This window comes from Cyclopterus lumpus, chromosome 4 (assembly GCF_009769545.1).
Source record: "Cyclopterus lumpus isolate fCycLum1 chromosome 4, fCycLum1.pri, whole genome shotgun sequence".
NCBI classification, from domain to species: Eukaryota; Metazoa; Chordata; class Actinopteri; order Perciformes; family Cyclopteridae; genus Cyclopterus; species Cyclopterus lumpus.
The window spans coordinates 22,272,979-22,292,978 of NC_046969.1; the positions used below are offsets into that span (position 1 = coordinate 22,272,979).

At 43.4% G+C, this 20,000-nt stretch overlaps 2 protein-coding genes across 2 annotated transcripts in view; one reads left to right on the forward strand and one right to left on the reverse strand.

Annotated features, from left to right (window-relative positions):
* The window catches only part of si:dkey-110c1.10 (unconventional myosin-Va), a 16,729-nt gene extending 16,467 nt beyond the window's left edge, over window positions 1-262 (forward strand). The window contains exon 35 of the mRNA XM_034531429.1: window positions 1-262. This exon is cut by the window's left edge and continues 937 nt beyond it. The gene's annotated coding sequence lies outside the window, so the exon portion shown is untranslated.
* Window positions 263-1,407: 1,145 nt separating this feature from the next.
* Window positions 1,408-20,000, reverse strand: part of unc13a (unc-13 homolog A (C. elegans)) — a 39,549-nt gene continuing 20,956 nt past the window's right edge. Inside the window, 22 exon segments of the mRNA XM_034531438.1 lie at window positions 1,408-2,928; window positions 3,037-3,196; window positions 3,369-3,461; window positions 7,217-7,364; window positions 8,139-8,219; window positions 8,332-8,388; window positions 9,736-9,765; window positions 12,264-12,269; window positions 13,458-13,581; window positions 14,083-14,229; window positions 14,354-14,442; window positions 14,978-15,055; window positions 15,252-15,329; window positions 15,431-15,574; window positions 16,356-16,452; window positions 16,571-16,697; window positions 17,468-17,553; window positions 17,725-17,858; window positions 18,819-18,953; window positions 19,250-19,339; window positions 19,669-19,737; window positions 19,899-20,000. The exon segment at window positions 19,899-20,000 is cut by the window's right edge and continues 52 nt beyond it. Coding sequence (XP_034387329.1) covers window positions 2,640-2,928; window positions 3,037-3,196; window positions 3,369-3,461; window positions 7,217-7,364; window positions 8,139-8,219; window positions 8,332-8,388; window positions 9,736-9,765; window positions 12,264-12,269; window positions 13,458-13,581; window positions 14,083-14,229; window positions 14,354-14,442; window positions 14,978-15,055; window positions 15,252-15,329; window positions 15,431-15,574; window positions 16,356-16,452; window positions 16,571-16,697; window positions 17,468-17,553; window positions 17,725-17,858; window positions 18,819-18,953; window positions 19,250-19,339; window positions 19,669-19,737; window positions 19,899-20,000 — 2,364 coding nt within the window. The 3' untranslated portion in view covers window positions 1,408-2,639.

The window sequence follows — 20,000 nt, forward strand, 5'->3', positions numbered from 1 at the left end:
AACCAAGCCTCCGAAGGAGGGAGAGACATAAGTATCATTGTCGACAGCAATAAATAAAGATTTGTTTCGTGGTGTTTCCAGCTATGTGAACACTCGCGTAGCGGTTATTTAAAGTTATTAAGACTGTGCCCTTTTTTTTTTATATATAGAAAAACTTTGTACACACCGCAGAGTGACGACATGTTTAGATTAGTTAACTGAGGTTTTTTTTATTTTATTCGGCTCTTGAATCAAACCCATTAAATGATCAGATTTGTACAGAGTCCTTGTTGTTCTTCTGCGGTGTGTCCACGGCCTTCCTATATCTTTCAACAATAGCTACATATCCAGAGCAAATGTTCAAGTCTACAAAAGAGCAGCAAACTTCACCTCACATCGGACGACGTGTGTTTGTGACATCCGAGCTGTGTACGACGACAACAATCGGCCTCTCTCCGTTTCAGATTAGTTTCCTCAGCACTGAAAAGCCGTACAAACAGATTTCCGCCTCTCATCAGCTCTACTGCTGTCGTGATGTTCGGCCTATTACGATAGAGACAGCATGTACACCATATCAGACAAACACCGCTGATATCAGAATAATCCACAATGTAAACATAGGACTGCTTCAAAGAAAACGACTCATCTATATAGTTTTTTTTTTTTTTTTATAGATTAGATGCATAGAGTTCAGTTCTTACACCTTGTTTAAAAGAGGGTGGGGCCTGTTAAATGATCAATTTCCGATCAAGTGCTTTTGGGGAGAACGTAAAAAAAAATTAAAGAGTCAGAAATAGGAAAAGAAACAAGAAAAACACCCTGTCATTGTGAAACTTCAGACTCCGTATTCCAAACAGACACACGCATACATATAAATAAACCAATCAATCTTTTTCTTTCCTTTTTTTTTTTTGTTGTAAAAAAGGGCATTCATGAAAATAGAACATGCTGGACAGGCAATAATACAATTAAATACATTTAGTTTCACACAAAATCAACTCTAGGAGATATGAATTTAGCTGTGGAATGATTCGAAGCCTCGATCTGTCATTCAACAATTACTTGGAAGAAAAAGTATAAACGCGGTATTATGGGTGCATTAAAGACCCGGCTGTATATATAAAGGCTGTAGGCCCTCGTTTAAATGTCAGATGTAGACATTGTGTGGGCTAGATCTGCAGCAGAGGTCTGACGGTCTCGGTATCAAGAGATCAAGGTCACCTGCAGCAGGTTTCGTGGGTGGCAGATCATTACAGATGTATGCCGTCCCTCGGATTTAAAACCCGTGTAGACATTTTAGCCTGAGAGCGTGTTGCTTTTGCAAAATAGTGATCTCAGGTTGTTAGGATGTCCTTACATGCAGGTTTGCATTTGGCAAATTTACTTTTGTTTTTTTAAGAAAAGGAAGTGGCAGTTAAGGTATTCTTCCTCTCCCATCATGCATCTCTCTCTCTCTCTCACACACACACACACACACACACGGGGTGCTGTTGGGAATGTTTACAGTAACACGGAAAACAACCGTCACAAGATAATAGGACGCTTCCTCCCCCTTGGAGTAAAAGACACTTGGAAAACCCTCTGAACGTGAACGTGAACACGCCCCTCCCTCCTCTGTGTGATGCTCTTTGCTCGCGATGGCTTTTTGTGATTACATTTTGCAGGAAACAGGCAACACGGGCGGCTACGTGAGGTCAACAAGAGGTCAACGCCTTACAAACGCACTCGCACGTTATGAGCTCCAGATGTGCTCGATAACGCAGATCATACATTCACATCTGGACATTCTCACACACACACACACACACTGTATACTCCGATGAACCACAGTGCTTGAGGGCGTGTTTTCATCGGATTAAACTCTCTTTTACAGTCGCTACGTACGAAACGAGGGTCAACGAGACAGAAGGCATTGAGGGTGTCAGGCAGTGTGCTCTGTTACAGGGTGGACGGACATAAAGGCGGACAAGGACAATCTTTCAAAGACCACGCGTCCATCGAATAATCCTGGATATATCTTTACATGTGTCCTTCATATATATATATATATATGATATATTACGATGTATGGAATTATTTAAAAATAAATATAATTTAGAATAGAGCAGTAAATAAATATTAAACTAAATAGTGCTTTTGTTCCCCGCCCGATATATCTGGAATGTGTGTGTCGTTGTCAATGGGTCAGTCGGACACTCGGTCCTGTTGTGCTTTGGGCTGGCCAAAAATATCAAAGGCTACAAGATATTTATCACCTCAACCAGTCAAATGAGGTGTGTGTGTGTGTGTGTGTGTGTGTGTGTGCGTGTGTGCGTGTGTGTGTGGAATGGCGTGACTCTACGGACCGAGGGAAGTAAATATATGCTTTATGATTAAAACTATGTATTTGTTCATCAAAAAGGATGGCTCACAATATCTGGAACAATAAAAGACACTTGTGCTTTCTGAAGAAAATTAGCGATGCACTGTGTTCTTTCGAGTGAAATGGATGCGTTTACAGCACTGGATGTGTGGGGACTTGACTTATCTGTGCTTTTACAACACAGGGCAGTGACTAGCGGGGGGCTCAGGAGAGCCCCAGGGCAGTAGGTGGCAGGCGTCTGATTGAGCTTCAGATGGGTCCTTTTTTTAATTTTTTTTTTTTAATGCTGTCGCTTCTCTTAGCTGCGGCCCTCCTCTGCAGAGCGCTGGTCCGACTTGAGCTTGACGAACTCCTTGGCCACGTCGTCGTTGTTGCGTTGGGAGAGGATGCGCAGGACGGTGAGGCCCGTCTCGTCCATGTTGATGCGTTTGCCCAGCGGCAGCCAGCAGGCGACGCTGCCTTTGGAGGCCATGTCCTTCAGCTGCAGGACCGCCATGCCCACGGTGCGGTCCTCTCGCGCAAAGCAGTAGTCCTTCACGCACACCTGGACCTCGTAGCACTCGGGACCCGCCTCGCTGCTCAGGGGGCTGCAAGTGAAGAGAGAGAGAGAGAGAGAGAGAGAGAGAGAATCTGTTCGGACATTTTCCACAACCTCGAAAAGCAACCAATCCATATCCGGGTTATTTATTACTCACAAAGTGAAGGTTTCGTTGTATTTGGGGGCCCAGCTGTTGTTCTTTGACTTGGTGGCGTACTTCCTCTTCTTATCGCTGAGATGAGGGCCGATGATGTACACCTCCACAAATGGCCGGAATATTCCCTGCGTCTGCCACCTCAGGTCATTGGCAGCCACAACTGAGACAGAGACAGAGAGAGAGAGAGACAAAAAGAGAGAGAGAGATATTCATGTGGAGCGGTGAGAAAAAGAGAGAGTAAACAGAGAATTCAGAAGAAGAAAATACTGTCTCTCCCTCAGGTCTCATGCTCATTTACTTGGTAAAATAAGGGAGGGTGGGCGGTCCTTTACCTTTCACCGTGACCTTGTGCTCTCCAGTGTTGGGGTGAGTGAAAATCTCCACATGGATGGACACCTCTCCCACGGCATCGTCCACACCAGAGCCTAAGAGGACAGGCAGAGAGGGGGGGGGGGGGGACGTTAATTCCTTTAAATGCTGAAACATGGACTCTTTGGTGCTCCTATTACAAACCAAACACTCACACAAACCACTGTGCCACAAAGTGCCCTCCTCCTTTTGAAAGGTGACAGACCAATTCCATTTTAAAATGTGTAAACTGAACATTGAAATGGGTTTTGGCTAAAAAACCTTTTGGATATTACACAGAATATCGACTGCAGGCAAACCGGTCTTTATTCTAAACAAATCACTGTGGAACAGGAGGACTTAACAAGGCATAGAGATCTGCTTGTGTATATGTTGTGGTCAGGAAGTGGACAATCAGACAGAGCTCCTATGAGTGGGCACACATTTTTTTTTTAATATAGGCAATAAAGTAACGCGGTTCAATTATAATCCATTAACTCGTGGAAACTGTGGTACTGATCCTGAATAGCTGTATTATTTTCTTCAGTAAGACAATTCATTACAATTCAGCGGTACTTTGTGCCCACTCATAGGCGCAAGTTGTCTGTTTGGATGCAGGCTGGTTAGTTAGAGGCAGAGAAGAAGACAGGAGAGGAGCTGGAAAAAGGTCAACTGACAGTGTGTCACCCCCTGACATAGATCAGGACATGCTCAGAGGGATCTAGACAGGTGGACACGCCCATTCCTTGGTAAAGCATGGAGGAAGGACAGGAGAAGGGAAAGGACACCACTACCGATACCCGACTCTCTCAATAAAGCTGCGTGGAGAAGAACCTGAAGGACTCAAATTCAAGTGACGTTCCAGATCCTTACTTCTCGATTCTTTTTTTTTTAATATTACCTCCATGGACCTAATGTTGTCATGTTTCTCCACAGTGTCATTGTACTGTTGATGTTTCTATCTCCTCTATACATAGGACATTATTGCATGTCTGCGAGTCCTTGAAAGGAAATCGAAGTCAGAATAGATGTTCTGTTGAATGCAGTGCTGGTTGTAAAGCCCTTCGATGCAAATGTGTGATTATTGGCTACATAAATATAATCTAATGACAGGTCTCGCATTTTACTAGGATTGAAAAATTATTAAAGTCAGATATCTTTGCATTTCAACACAGAATCCATGTGTTTTGGTCCAATATAACTTCTCGCTGTAAGCTGTCATTTTAAAGCGTAGAAGATAACAACGGCTCCACTTTTGTCTGGGAGGGAGATCATGGACACATCTTTCCTCAGTGTGTGTGTGTGTGTTTGTGTTGTTGTTGTTGTTTGTTGTGTGCTGCATGTGAACAAGTGGTTGAGATCCACATACATCTCCAGAAGGATACGGTGACAGATGGACATTCATTTTTCAGTGTTTTTAAATTAAATGTCTTTGCTTTGTCAACGGTAGCTTTGTGGAAACGACCGGCAGCCTGCTCGTGTGTTCTCAACCAGAACACCCACGAAAACAAGGTGTCCGTGGGAGTTAGACGGCAGAGTGTTCGTGGCACGCGGCTCTCCGGGGGAGCATTATGGGATAGTTGGTGTCGCTTGCCAACAGGACCAAAAGAGAGCAGCAGTCATCCATCTGGCCTCGTCTCCTCTGTGGAGGACTTCCATAAAAAAAGATGAGAAACAAACTTTGCTGGCTGGGAGGCAGTAAGATGTTGCCAAGAAAAACACCGCTTTTTCTTCTTCAATAGGTGCACATTTTCCTACCGCATTGAACATTTGAACCAGAATAGACATTAAATCTCAAACTTGTACTGTAAATAGCGTCGAAACAGCTTGACCTTTGACTATTTATATTACAAATAATGCATCCAGCAGCTGGCGACAGGCTGAAGACACACTGCTTTCTTTTCTTTCCCTCTACTATGGGATTGAGGAAAGACTGTGATAATGAATATGTAATTGTAAAATTTAACTACCACTGAAAACTTCATGCTGAAATTGAAATACCACTCAGCAGATAGCGATGACATATTTTACTTTGAAAACCATCTGTCTAAATCTGTGTGGTGAATAAAAGATTATTATTTTTTTGGTATGCAATATATTTTTACTGGAGCCGTTACCACTTCACAATACCACTGTTGTTCAGCGTGCTGGAGCTTGTGCAGCAGCATCAAATGAAGTCATCCTGTGTGAGCAAGAGTCAGATCTTTGGATATTAATCTAGAGTGACAGAAAGCCGACCACCTGACCTGAGGGACTGTTTCTGATTGGCTCAATCTGTGGAGTGAGGACGGGGGTTGAGTTGAGCACCCTCTCTCATCACCGCTGTAGGGCGGGCCAAGCTGCACGTGGGAGCTATGTGTGGATTTGAATGTGTCCGTCTCTGTATGTGTGATGGTAGAGGAGAGGGAGCCCTCCCAGACAAAACTGAACGGCTAATCACCGTTCTACATAATCATTCTAGTCGTCGTCTTCTTCTTCTTCAGCGTTTTACACTTCAAGACACGGTGGCAGAGGTGGTAACGTGGCGGGGAGGATTTCCTCTCCGTCTTCCCCGCTGGAGACAGACTGTGCTTCTGCTTCAACAACCTTAAAGACGGTCTCACTCGGTCACATTGGCTCTGCTCAGTCACGTGCACACACGCACGCACACACACGCACGCACACACACACACACACACACACCCCTCGGGCCTCTCTGGGTGACATCATGCCGGATCAGGATTCCTCCACACTTTAATGCATTTCTATTCTTTTGTCTGATGTCAGCACATCATGCTTCAGCGTCTGCTCATACATACAGTCCGTGAAAGTATGTATTTCAGTGCAGCTCCCGTACATACAGACATCAGTGTGTACATGACATGCATGAATGCATACGGTCTATGTTCTGATAGTTGCGGTGGGCATGTGTTGCGTGTGCAAAAGAGATGTTCAATGTGTGCATTGTATTGGGTCTGTTGGGATGAGTTTGAGCAGGCAGGGGAGTTTCGGGATGCATGTGGGGTGGGGGTGGGGGGTGGGGGGAGGGAGTTGGGCTTTGGTCCGGAGGCTTTCCGGTAGTCCTGGATGTCTCAGGCACTGAGCCCGAATGCCACATACCCTTTTCTGGGTAAACATCCTCACTAGTGGTGAACCTCACCCCCTTCCCGTCGAACACTGGCCCACAGACGGGGCAGAAGGAGGGAGTAGACAGAGAGAGAAGAAACACGTAGAAATATGAGCTTTACAGAGTACAAGAAAAAAAAACAGACCCACGTTTATAAGTCTCGTCCCTAAAGATGGGAAGAGATCCTGATAGATGCGTTGTTATTTTCAATCACAATCAGCTCGTTTGAATTCTTCTGATCTGCTGTGAAATCCTGCAACATGGCATATTCTTGCTAATTGAATTCTAAGCGTTCGTGGCATTTCTATCGGCGGCGCTTCCACAAAGACGATGGCTGTTATGAAGCCATCTGACGGTAGGATGGAGGCCGAGCAACAGAATCAAAGAGCAAGAGAAAAGAAAGAGGAGGGAGGGCGGGTATTTATTTCTTCGTTGCAAATAGCTGTCAGATCATGTAAAGGATAGTCTGGGTGGGTTTTTCCCGAGGCCCGGCTATACCAGGAGTCTCCGAATTTCAGAGTATACAGCTACAGCCTCGACTTCATGCTCTACAAAGCATGTGAGATGTGTTCAGGATATGGAGCTCAACATTTGGGAAACCCTAATATGAGGAGTGGGAGCCACTGAGGAGATACGCTGATGTCAAGAACAGAATTATGTTGCATTAGACATTAACTTCAGGAAAAAAAAAGAGATTCAAAGGTCTCCCAAGGACAATTATTTTACCTTGTGCGTTCTGTGACTGGACAAAAGTCCTAACGAGTTTGTCTGTAGCCTGCGTGTAGAGGGACAGGGCGTAGTGGAGAGACAGGAGGTCAGGACTCTTCTCCAGGAAAGTCTTCTTCAGACCCACACCACCAGCATGGAAATATTGCTATGATACACACAGACAGCTGCACTCAAAAACAATGTCAACCATGCAAAACAACAATAATATAGAAAGGTGTTATATAAATACCACCAAACAAACAGGTCAAAACTTTATTTCTGATAAAAATGCTAACGTTAATGGATCTAGGCTCTACAATGTGAGAATTAGCTCCTTTTCGGACTGTTGAGTTGGTCAAAGCGGACGTTTTATAAGCTCGAGGAAATTGCGACGCGCATTTTTTCTCATGTTTTTATAGCCAAATGATTCATTTAAAGTCGTGCTATACTTGTTAGTTGCAGCCTTGATTAAAAAAAAAGTCAGTACTGCTTGCAAACTTTAAAAGCGATGATGGTTTCTGTAGAACCAGTCGCTCCGAATTCTGGATCTGCCACCGACAGCTTGCATTGATTAAATATGTACATAATCTCTGGCATGTTACAGAGCCTCTCTCCAGCTCCACATCCTCTGAATCATTTCTGTGTCCCTGCTCTATGGATACGAGTCATCTTATACAAGAGATGCTTATTTAAATGTCCATTTTAAAACACGTCTTATTTCTCCATTCTTAAACATCTCAAAAAGGTACAGGAAATTTAGATTTAGACAAAAAGCTCAAAGTCTTAAAAGGTCAGACTATTATAAGCCACTTCCTTGGAGACTAGAAATAATATGAATATTTTAAAACCAAAGCATTTACTGTAATTTCCACGAGCTATACCTGTTTATTGTCAAACATTTAAGGAGTTTTTTAAACATTGAAAGTGTAGGTGTTTTTACCTTGATGGTGTCCAGGGCCAGCTCTATCACAGCACACTGCTTCGGGCTGAGCGCTTTGGCCTCCTCTCGAACCATGTGCTCCTGAAGACGACAATAACCAATATTATACGCCCGTCTATTCGTATGATCCGCCTCGTGTTTTTCTAGGCAATTTGAGTCTCGATGTGAAGCGCGGCGTGAAAACATATTGTACCTTCAGCTTGGACAGCTGTCCCAGCTCCTTGGCAGCATTAAAGATGAGCTGAGTGCCCTGGAAAAGACAGCCGGACAGATGGAAGAAAAAGTGGAGAGGAGGAGAGAGCAGAGTATTGTTATTAGCAGGACAAGCGGCGGTAGACGGCTCAGAGTCACACAGAGGACGGCGACATCTCTGACACACACACACACACATTCATGAGCAGTCACTCTAAGCCGCTTTACAGATATCAAGGTGCTTTTTTTCCTTCTAGTGCCGTTAACACACTCATCTGTGTTTTATTCATTCCAGAACATCACATCACACACACACACACACACACACACACACACACACACACACACACACACACACACACACACACACACACACACACACACACACACACACACACACACACACACACACACACACACACACACACACACACACACACACACACACACAGGAAAGTGGCTCAGCACGTAGTGCACTCGTGAACACACACGTGCACACACACACACACACACGCAGGTAGCAGCTATGCAGTTGCACTGTGGGGTACGCGGGTCCGTACTAATGCAAAACTCGGGAAAGCGAACATGTCACTAAGTGCTACCGACTGCACTTTCAAATCCTATACTTGGGTACAGCCTTCGGCATGAAATAAGCTTTTATAATGTATGGGGCTAGAGCCCAGAAATAATCTTACAAGCAACAGCACAATAATGTTAGAAACAAAACGTAATATTGATTAAAATAGAAGAAATCTACTAGTATGCACTATTGAAACGTATGCGTCTACTCATTTAAACTGCATTTATTACAGGGTCATGTGTGAGAAATCCAGCCTCCCCTGCTACACGATGTTAAACCTACAGAAAATAAGGTAGATGGTCGGGGCCTTTTATTGAAATGGGGCTGCTGAGATGAAACATAATTACGTTATGCCAAATATTCTCACCTTACGACCACATTTCTGCGGCTAAAATGCACCATAAAGCCGCAGGTCAAAGTGACAAGCGTCACGTACTCAGCCGGTTCGTCTTGCAATGCAACTTGCAGGTGAACCACGCCTTCTTCGGTGTTGCAGAAATGAACAGAAAATGCTTTTTAACTCCAAGTGGAATTAATTGACGATTGACCTCCTCGGCTTACGGTTTGTGGTGCGTTTGAGCCGCAGATTTGAGTGTATGACCCGCGCTGAGCCTCTGAGTGCAGGCAGCTACTGCTACAGCAATTCTCACAACATATAACGCAGCACTATAGGAGGAAGATTATGTCAAAACAAAAGTGCAAAAAAAAAAAATATATATTCTCACTGCTTTGTTTGACTGGCGAGCTGAGAGACATAGACGGAGACACGTAGAGAAGACAAGGAGAGAGACAAGACACATTGATCTAAAGGGGTTTAGTCCTTACATCACTGTGAGAAGCACTCTTCAGTCTCCCCTGGAAAGAGAGCATGTGGTTAATACTTCAAGCAGTGGCCAGTCCCTGCAGTCTGACTTCTCTCTCATTGGCTACATGAGAATAATGCCTTTTAAGTGCATATATGTGCAAAATGTGAGCAAAATTGAGCATACACACTGCTGTAGATGTCCCCTCCTTTCAGTTAGCTTAATAGGCTTTTAACTCCAAACCAACACAACCAGACAACAATTGGTTGGCAGAACACAAACAGCATACATGCTGACAGGAGTAAATGCATGCTGATAAAACAGAACATTTTGTCCACATTTATTTGCCTTCTTACGCAGATTTAGATGAAAAGATATTTGTGCTGTATAGCACAGAGCTAGAGCAGGTGGGGGGGGGGGGGGGGGGGGGGGGGGGTGATTAGCCTGTGTTAGCAGACCGAACCGGTTAGCTTGGCTTTATCCACTCCATCTCTCTGCTCACAAATAAACACATTATTTCTTGTTTGTTTACACAAGCAGAGCGTAAAAAAAGTGACCGGATGTGATTTTTACGCGTGCTGCAACTGTGTCAAGGCTCAATTTAGGCACTGCGCCCGGCTGCTGTAACTCTCAGTAAATCCACAATTGTTATTTTAAACGAGTAGAGTATGAACTAATCAGATATAACGTGTTAATTTGTGAGCTTTAGGTGGATTTTTCTGACTGGAGAAAGTCGAGCTAGCCGTTTCCCGTCCACTACTAGTCTTTAAGGTAAGTTAAGCTAATGAACTAGCGGCGCTCGCTCCATACTGAAAGAGTGGTACCAATCATAAACTTAATAACTTACAATAATTTAAACTCAAACAATCTTCGTATCCAACTTTTTACAAGAAAGCAAATAAGTGTAGTTCCCAAAAATGTAAACTATCCCATTAAAAGAAGATCTATGGCCCAATGATAAAAGTATTGCAATATTTATATATTTGCAATATTATGAAACTGTGTTGTTAAAAACAACATCTCCACTGTATAGTCACAATTGTCTAGAAATATTAAATAGAAAATAAAAAGATTGAAGATCATGTATCAACATAAGGACTCCAGACATTTAAACGCAAAAGCACATTTCCGTTGTTTTCAAGCAATTAAAAACTCTAAATCAAATCAGAAATACAGCATTATTTCCGGACATGGCGCCACAGACACCCAGTTTGTAATTCAAATATTGCAATACTTTTATCAGTGTGTGTGATATGGTCTAAAACAATTATGTTATCTCCTTCTGCAATGGATATTGACTTTAGGAGCCATTTTGTATTTATTTAAGTGACAATCTGAATGCTAGCTTTGTTGTGTAGCATATATATTGTAACATTATATATTAAACCAACATTATATATTAAATAGTTAGTATTTTCTGCCAAATAGGTACTTCTACTAAAGTACACTTTACTCATGTAAAATTTTCAGAACAGGAATTTGACTTGTAATGGATTATTTCCACATTCCTTATTTGTGGAGTTGCTTTTTTTATTTTTTTTATTTAAAGAACTGAATACTTCCTTCACCACTTGAAGGTGAACAATAAATAAGACAATCAAGACATCAATTCTGTTAATTAGAAAACATCCCTTCCTGTGCGGTACTGTTCAAGTACACCATGGAATATGTTTTGCACAGTACATTGAACGCACCTTTTAAGGACCAACATCAACTCAAACCAATAACGTCTCGTGAGAACAGCTGTTCTGTGCATCAGGACCAGTGACACAATACCAGCATCACAATCATCATAGTAACAACAGAACATGAAATCAGAGCGGGACAGACCAACATGACAGGTCTGCAGAGACAATACAGTACAATGTTGTACAGTATACTGAGAGAAGACTGCAGTGTTGAAATATATCAGATGCAAGCAACAAACCCACAGTGGGCGGGTGGAGGGGGACACATTTCAAACAGGTGGAAAAGGTGGGGACAGTGGAGGCAGGGAGACGGGGCGTGGGGTGGGGGGTGGAGGCAGGACACCAGATACCAAGCCACCGAGAGATTCACCCCACCAGGGTCCCAGTGTAAGGACACGATGCATGAGAAGAAACAAGGCAACATCAGGCGCAAGAGAGGAGTACCACTTCCTGTTTGAGGAGAGTGTTCGGGAAGAAGAGACAGCAAGAAGAGGGGGCGGGGCGTTGATTGGTGGAGATTTTTTTTTTTTAAAAAGAGGGGGTTGTGGGACCTATCAGAACAAGTCAGGAATGCACCATGCTTCTGTCTGCTCAAAAGAGAGACAGCGTTGGAGGAGAGAAGAAGGAGAAGGTAAAAAAGGAGAAAGTAACAAAGAGGAAGTAGGAGGAGGAGGAAAAAGAAGATGGAAAGAAGGTGAAAAGAAGGAGAAGAGACAGATTGGGACAGACCTGAGAGGTTGTGAGAAGGGAGAGGGTGTGATAAACAGGGTTAAAAAACAGGGGAAGATCGCAGCCACATATAGCAAAGAACCAACCACCGTGGACGGACAGACAGACACACACGCAGGAGTGCTGTACTTACAATCATCTGTGGAGGGAGAGCGGTGGGAGCGGGATGTAATAGTAATCACAACAACAACAACAACCAGAGAGAAGGGTCAGTCAAGCTGCAAAGAGCCCCACATCAATAAAAAATATAAATAAAAAAAACACAAGTTTGGGCCTGAGGGCTGAAGGGACGTGGGACAAATTGATGCATGTCTGAAGCCTGGACTATGTACAGGTAGAGAAGGGGGAGGGGCCAGCGGTTAAGCAACTTTACGACTAATAGAATAGAGCAAATAAGTGTTTTAGCTTTACAGCAACTTCATATAAAAAAATAGCCAGAGATGATCATGTGGCATTCAGGGCTCACTATCTTCTCCTGTTTTTTTGTTTGTTCCTAATTGGATTAACTCAATTGGACTGCAGAGTGATAGTAATAAAAAGTGACATGAGGCTCTTTAGTTCATAACCGAACACAAATAAGAACACATATATCCAAAAACAAAAGAAAACAAGAGGCTGCTTTCCAAAATGTACGATTCTTTTTTTTTCCTTTTCTTTTTTGGAAGTGGGCCAGATCTTTTGGGCAAATATTTTCTGCCACTTTGTTATGATTTACTCATAAATCACTCCAGATAACTGTTGGCTGACATACTGGAGAGCAGCCATGAGCTGGTGTAAGAATGATATGGTGCACTCCTTTTCTCTTTTCAGCATTTTTTTTTTTTCTTTGTAAAAAGGGACAGGGTTTCATCTTGATAGTTTGGAGAAATGAAGGCACTGGGGGCGATGCTAAATATAACGTGTGGATAGGAAGCCATATAGAGATTGATCTTTCATAAGAGGGCCATCTTGAATTGCAACACACACACAAAATGTCGTCTTTTGTATTGCCTTTCCATATCCTCCTCCTCCTCCTTGTTCTTTTGATGCTGCCTCAGCAGTTGGAGGTGTGTGTTTAAAGTGCGTATTCGTGCATGTGTGTTACATGTTTTGCACATACTTTTTATAATCATATTGCCGTGGTCATCATAAGATCTTATATTCGTATCTCTCCGTTGCAACATCCACGCTTTGCATATACGTGGATATTTAGCCACACTAAAAATTCCTCCTCGCGTGTGCAGCAGGCCCAGTCGGCATCGAGTGCAGCTCATTATTGTGTGTATTTGTACGGCTGTGCGCCTCTGAATGTGTGTGTGTGTGTGTTCGTACGTCTGTGCGCTCTCACCGTTTGGTCTGTGAGCGGCGGCAGAACGATGGTCTTCTCCATGGTGTTCATCACCAGCTTCCACAGCTCCTTCAACACGCGTTTCAGCACAGTCTTCTCACAGATCTTAGCAAACAAAGTCAAGCTGGCAGGAGGTGGGGGAGACGGGAGACAGGAAGGAGTGGTGAATAATAAGCAGCAGAAGGATGCGAGCGCATTTCTTTATTTAAAAAAAAAAAAAAAAAGAGAGAGAAGATAATCAAGAAAAAAGAACAAAAAGAAAAAAGGGCTGTAGACCACCAAAAAGTCTTTATGGGAATTCATTTTTTGCTTCTACTTACCTAGAGTCAGGCATGCTCATGGATTTTAGTCCATCTTATGTCTCACAATTCATACCATTTCTCTCCAAAGTAGGGAAACTACATAAAAATATGAAGCTTGTGTGTGTGGATTGCTGTTATAACTCCTCCTGAGCTGCAACTTAGCTTCACCGACATCTACACAGTGACCTGAACTATGACGACCATTCAACATACCTTCAAATGGCATTCGGAGACAAAAACAAGCATCTATGAGTTTGTAGGTAAATAAAACAATGAAAAGGCAGAACTATCCGTTTCAGAGGACTCCACTAAAGTGGCCTCACTTGCTGTCCAGGAACTCCATGATGGGCTGCAGGACGTTGTCAGCATCCTGGGCGACGCTGCTGGCGTTCCCCACATTTGAGGTTCCCTTCACCTGAGCCAAGATGTCTCCCATCTGCTTCACGTTCTCCTCTATGTGAGGCTGGAAACTACAGAGGGAACGCAGAAGAGGCTTTTAACAAAGTCTGCACTGCGTCTGTCTGAATATGCAGCACATTAATGTCAGATTTATATGAAAGGAATGAGACTGTGTGCGCGTGCGTTTCTTTCTACCTGACAGAGAAAACCCTGCTGAGATCATCCATCACATTGTTGAGCTTAATCTGTAGGTCTTTCAGTATGTCGCTGGCCTCCACACACAGCTAAAGTACGACCATGGAAACACACACACACACACACACACACACACACACACATACACACACACACACACACACACACAGAGCTGGTTGGGGTGATTGGACAGTGCAGTAATAATGACGTTGCACATTCAGATTAAAGATGGGGTGCGCTCCATTATCCTTCTTACAGTAACCTGTACTAGTCCCTCATTTTAAACATCATACCGATCGTATTTGTGCTGCCAATGGCGTTTTATAGTTTCAGTTCGTTGGGAACATTTTGCCTTTGTTTTCTTTGCAAATTCAAAGCGATATTTTCAGAAACTGTAGCAAATAGTTGGTCCTTTCGCTAAATGCCGGGTTAAACTATTGGAGAGAACACGTTGCTGATAGTTTAGACCTCTGGTAACCTTAGCTGAAAGATTATGATGACATTTTTTCTCATTGGAGGCCAAAAAATAAACTACAAACCCATGGTAACTGTGACCAAATACTAACATAGTTAAGCTGGTGAATAATAGCGGGTTGGGAGTTCAAACTCGAGAGAATCACTCACATCTTTTCCACCCATGGCTTCAAACATCTTCTCCAGCTGAACTCTCAGCTGCTGGATGTTGTTGATCAGGATGCAGGGCTGAGGATGGAAAGACAAATGGATTCAGGCTTCCTTACAGCAACCATGAATACACTAAAACGGTTTGATGTAGACACGATTAGCTGTGTTACATCAACAGTGTTAAACTGAAACTCAAATGTATTTTTTTTTTTGGGTTTGCAGTGTTTTGATTAGAATCGACCGAGCTGACTCCATCAAGTCTTTGGCCGCTCACCACTTTCTCCATGGTGACATAGTTGGCAAACACCTTGGAGATGATATCGGCATAGGAAAGAAGCACATTGCTGATGGTCTGGAGAGGGGAACAAGAAAGAGCGACAGGTCATTAAACATCGGACTACTTTTAAAAGATCTCTTTGTTGCACATCGATAGGGCGTTTCAATAGGACCCACCTTAGCGAATCGCTTCATGTAGTGTCCCACGATCAGCGGATCAGGACACTCGAGCTTCCTGATGATCTCGAAGCTCTGGTTGAGCTGGGAAAACACGTCCACCACCGAACAGGAGAACAGAGCGTGTTCCGACGTCACCTGGAACTGGAGGGCAGAAAAAAAAAGGTGTGCGAGGAGATTAGAAAGTGGGAAAAGGGCGTAAGTGATTAGGGATGAAGTAGAAGTAGCAGGTGAGATGAAGCGAGCTAGAGGTGACCTCTGGGCCCGTACAGACGGACCATTAGACGCCATTTTAAAATGAACCTTTGATATCTTTGCCCACATGCGCTGCGTCTCAGACACCCTGCAGACAAGCAGCCGTGCGGCCAGTTAGACAGACGTCCATTGACAGGTGAGAGCTGCTGTCTGTCTCCCTGTAATTGGCTGCTGGTTAGCACCTGGTCCCTAATTGGCGAGAGGTGAGTGTGTTTGTGCTCCTCTGGGGAGTCTGGGTAATGAGGTGGAGACGGCTTTCCTGCAGTCAAAACTACGGAACGAGGCCATTAATCCACAATATCCTGCTGTCACACGAGTCGTCTCCCTCCTTGAGTGCACGCACGGCTCAACCGCGCTTCTTCGAACCCCTCGAAGAGTCGCTTTTACGCGACGAATCGCTTCGACTGAAACGTCCTCTTCCTGCCTGAGAGTCCGCGTCCGTGCTTCTGTTGACGCCTTGGAAGAATTGGAGGGGAGACACACGCCGGAAGTGTGAGATGCAGAGCGGGGAGGGAGGGAGGGAGGGTGGAGCTTTGGCTGATAACTTTTGAGTGCGACGGTGGAAGTACAAAGGATGGATTACAGTAATTCTGCATGAACAACAACGGCGACTCGGCGCTTGCCGAGGAGTGAAGGGGCGATAAGGAGAAGAGGAGCTGGCAATATTCACCCCATCTTTTTTGTCTCTCTCCAAAGCGCCGTGCAGAAAGTCCCGAGACACTTCCTCGTTTTCATCCAGCCACTGGATAACAAATGGCTCAAACCACCTATGAAGAGCAGAAATTATGTACTTATCTACAAACTAGGAACCCGAAATAAGACAAGATGAGACTTTTTTTATTGCTTTTCTCTGTTTTCAGTGCAAGTCAAAGAGTTGCTACTCACGCAGGATATTCAGGCACTCGGCTCTTGAAGAAGGGCAGGTCTTTGCAGTACTCGTTGTACAGCCACTTGACCTTGAAGTGCAGGTTCATGTAATCTGCACTCTTGCACAAGCGATTTTTTTCGTGTTCTGAGAGACAAAATAAAGGGGACAAATGCAAAGTGAGCAAAAAAGCTCATTTCTCTCGTCGGCTATACGTCTACCTGCAATTTCCACAGATCTATTGTGCATCCAAAGCAGCACACATCCTTATGAATACACTGTAATTAATGGTTTAATTACACAATCACGTTTCGTGTAGTTGTCACAGCCCAACCCAAGAGCCAATATTATTACTAAAATATTGATCAAACCCAAACATTGTGTATGACCTTTTAGGCTTTGCATAATTGGCAAACCTTTCCAAAAAGTTTGATCAAAACTAGAGATATACCGATACTGCTGGACATCAGTCAGATGATGACCTTAAATAGCTGGATTTATATGTATGTACATACTTTATGTGTTGGCTATTTGCTTGAGCTAAAACAAAAGTCTTCCATATCTCAGATTTGTGTATAAAGCTAACCAGTTAAGGAGCACGATTAAGACAAACAACTGTATCTCTTAATCCATTTGACTGATTTCCACTCATGCCTTCCAATACTTTAAGCTGGTGTGGCTGACCACATACAAGGATGTAGGTTTACTCGTGACTGATCAGTCACTATAAAATCATCTTATTGGTAATGAAAGCATCCTTCTATGACCATGTTCACACATATTTAAAACCAATAAAAACAACTCTCTATCCTTCATACTGTTTTGTGTGTGTGTGTGTTTGGTCAATAGTGCACAAACAACAAAATCGCAGCTGGCGGCGACATTCATCTTAGAGGCTCAGTGTATCATTGACTCACCCTCCATTGCATACTTCATATCCTGAGCAAACAGGTTCCACATCACTTCAGCGCTGATTTTACCCACGTTGAGCTCCTGGGGAAACCTTGATGGAGGAGAGAAGGAGAAAGGCACTAAGTATAAGCACTTAGAGAGAGAGAAGGTAAATGAAATTGAGAGAGCAGCAGATAAGGGTAAAAAAAGGAAAAAACACTGTGGAGAAGAGATGGAGAAGGAAATGTGATCAAATACGTAGAGGAGGAGTAAAGAGACTCACTGGTTTAAGCAGGGAGTGTAAGAGTTCTTATCCTCCTCGATGATGGAGACGATAAGTGTGATGAGTTTGGACCAGAAATCCAGATTCTTGATGGAGGGTCCCTGCTCCTCCGGAGGCACTGCACCCTGTTTAGCCTGGAAAAGCGGTGACACAACTCGAGTCACAACAAAAACAAATCTACATATACTCTTTGGGGTGATATTAGCCTGCTGATCCCTTTGTTCAGTATGTGATGGAAGGATCAGAATCTTTGGCCAATTTTCTCCTCATCATGAAACTAATTTTACTGAACACACCAAACCTCCTCACACATAAGATAACCATTGGACCAATCATCCAAAAAAAAGTAGTGTAGATATTTAATTGTGGGACCATTCAGCACTCTTATTTTTGCATATTACTAATGTTATTTTTTTTATTATCTGAGAGATTTCTTGACTGTGTTGTTCATTTTTTTTTTATTTAGCTGTTCAAACGGCTTTAAAACAGACTCAGAATGTCGATTGTCTAGACGACTTCTTTGAAATAGCGGAAGAAGAAAAAAAAAAAAAAAAAAAACTAAGCCGGAGCACCGCAGGGGAATGACCTTGCAGAGATTTCAACAAAAATACAGCAACGTCCCTCAGGATAAAATGTTTTATTCAAAAAGGAAAAAAAAAAAAGAAAATGCTTATTTGAAATTCACGGGGGAGTCTGAATGGAGTTGTCGCTTTAATGAGGACTTAAAGCAAGTTCTAGAAATCATTATTGAAATCCGATGCAGGAGTGATGGATGGGAGAGCCCGGCCTACCCAGAGGATGACGGAGACTCGCCACACACACACACACACACAGACGCACCGAGAAAAAATACAGACGTCAAGCAAAGGAGTTTTAAATTAAGTAATCGGACATTTATTTTTGAAAAGACATTATGCATGTATAACGAGCGCGGGAACTGACACTATTGCACTCACATGACCTTTGGCAATACTGTACTAAATGACAGTCAGGTCAATAAAGCAACATTGAAATGTGAACATTTTGAAGGAAAGAGAGAGAGACATATATTCACTCACACCTACACAGATATATAATAAGCTGCTGCTTCTTACCGGGTCGGTCTGATACTCGCGGCTGTACAGCTCATGGCAGTTATTAAAGATGTACTCGTAGGTGGAGTTGAGGCAGGCTTTGACACAGTCCTTCACCACTTGACTGGCTCTGGGTGGAGACTGGAGCTCTTGGACCTGAACACAAAGTTAAAAAGGTGAAATGAATTCACCAAACGATGGCATTTCACAATTGTCCTCATGCTCGTCTCGAGTGCAAAGACAAATTAAAAAATGACTCTTGTAGGTTCATTTCAAGATGAACACAACAATATATAACACAAACACATAATATATTGAATTGTGCTTTTCAAATCAGAGTAAAGAGGAAATTCTTGATGAACTTCATATACGCGTAACACACTGAGCTAAATGGCCGTCTGATGGGCAGGTGAAGCAGACAATACAGAAGGAGCCAAAAGAAGGGACGGTACCTTCATCCTAAAGAAGGTGATACTGGTGAGGAGGTCCACTGTGGACTTGAGGTCCTGCAGCCTCTCAGGACTGCTGGCCGGGAAGTTGTTCTGCAGTCAGACACGGAAAAAAAAAAAAAAAACAACACATGACTTCACGTCTATCCTGGTCCGCTGTGTGCTTGTGTGTTCCAGCATAGCAAACACTTGTTACTGTGTGGGTGTGCAGTGTTTCCTGAATGTGTCTGTGCATGTTTCAAAAGGGAGCTGTCAGTCAGTCTAATTAACACGTCCGCCTGCTTCGTCTTGCTGCTGCTGCAGTCGAGAGGTGGGAGGATGTTCCAGCATGCAGTTGGACTAGCCAGCCACTATCAGTTGTCGTCTATTATAAACTTTTTCACATACACGAGGGCAAAGAGTTAGCCGGAGAGAAATCTTACGCGGTACATAGACAGGTCGATCCTCAGAGAGTTGTGAAGCTGGTCGAGAAGCTTGACAAATCGCTCTTTCTGTGGGAATCACAGCACAAGATTTGAACGTTAGCAGACACACGACCACGATAACAAATAAGCACATAATAATAAATACAAAATGATGATGGCAAAAAAAAAAGGAAATCATGATACTTTCTTTTTTTCTGCAAGCCTTATTGTTGGATCTAGGTACTCACCCCAAAGTTCGAAGCAGCAAAGCGGTCTGAGGCAGAGACGTTGTTAGTGGCCTGGGTGGTGTGCGCGTAGTAGGCGTTGATGTTAGCCAGCAGGGTACTCAT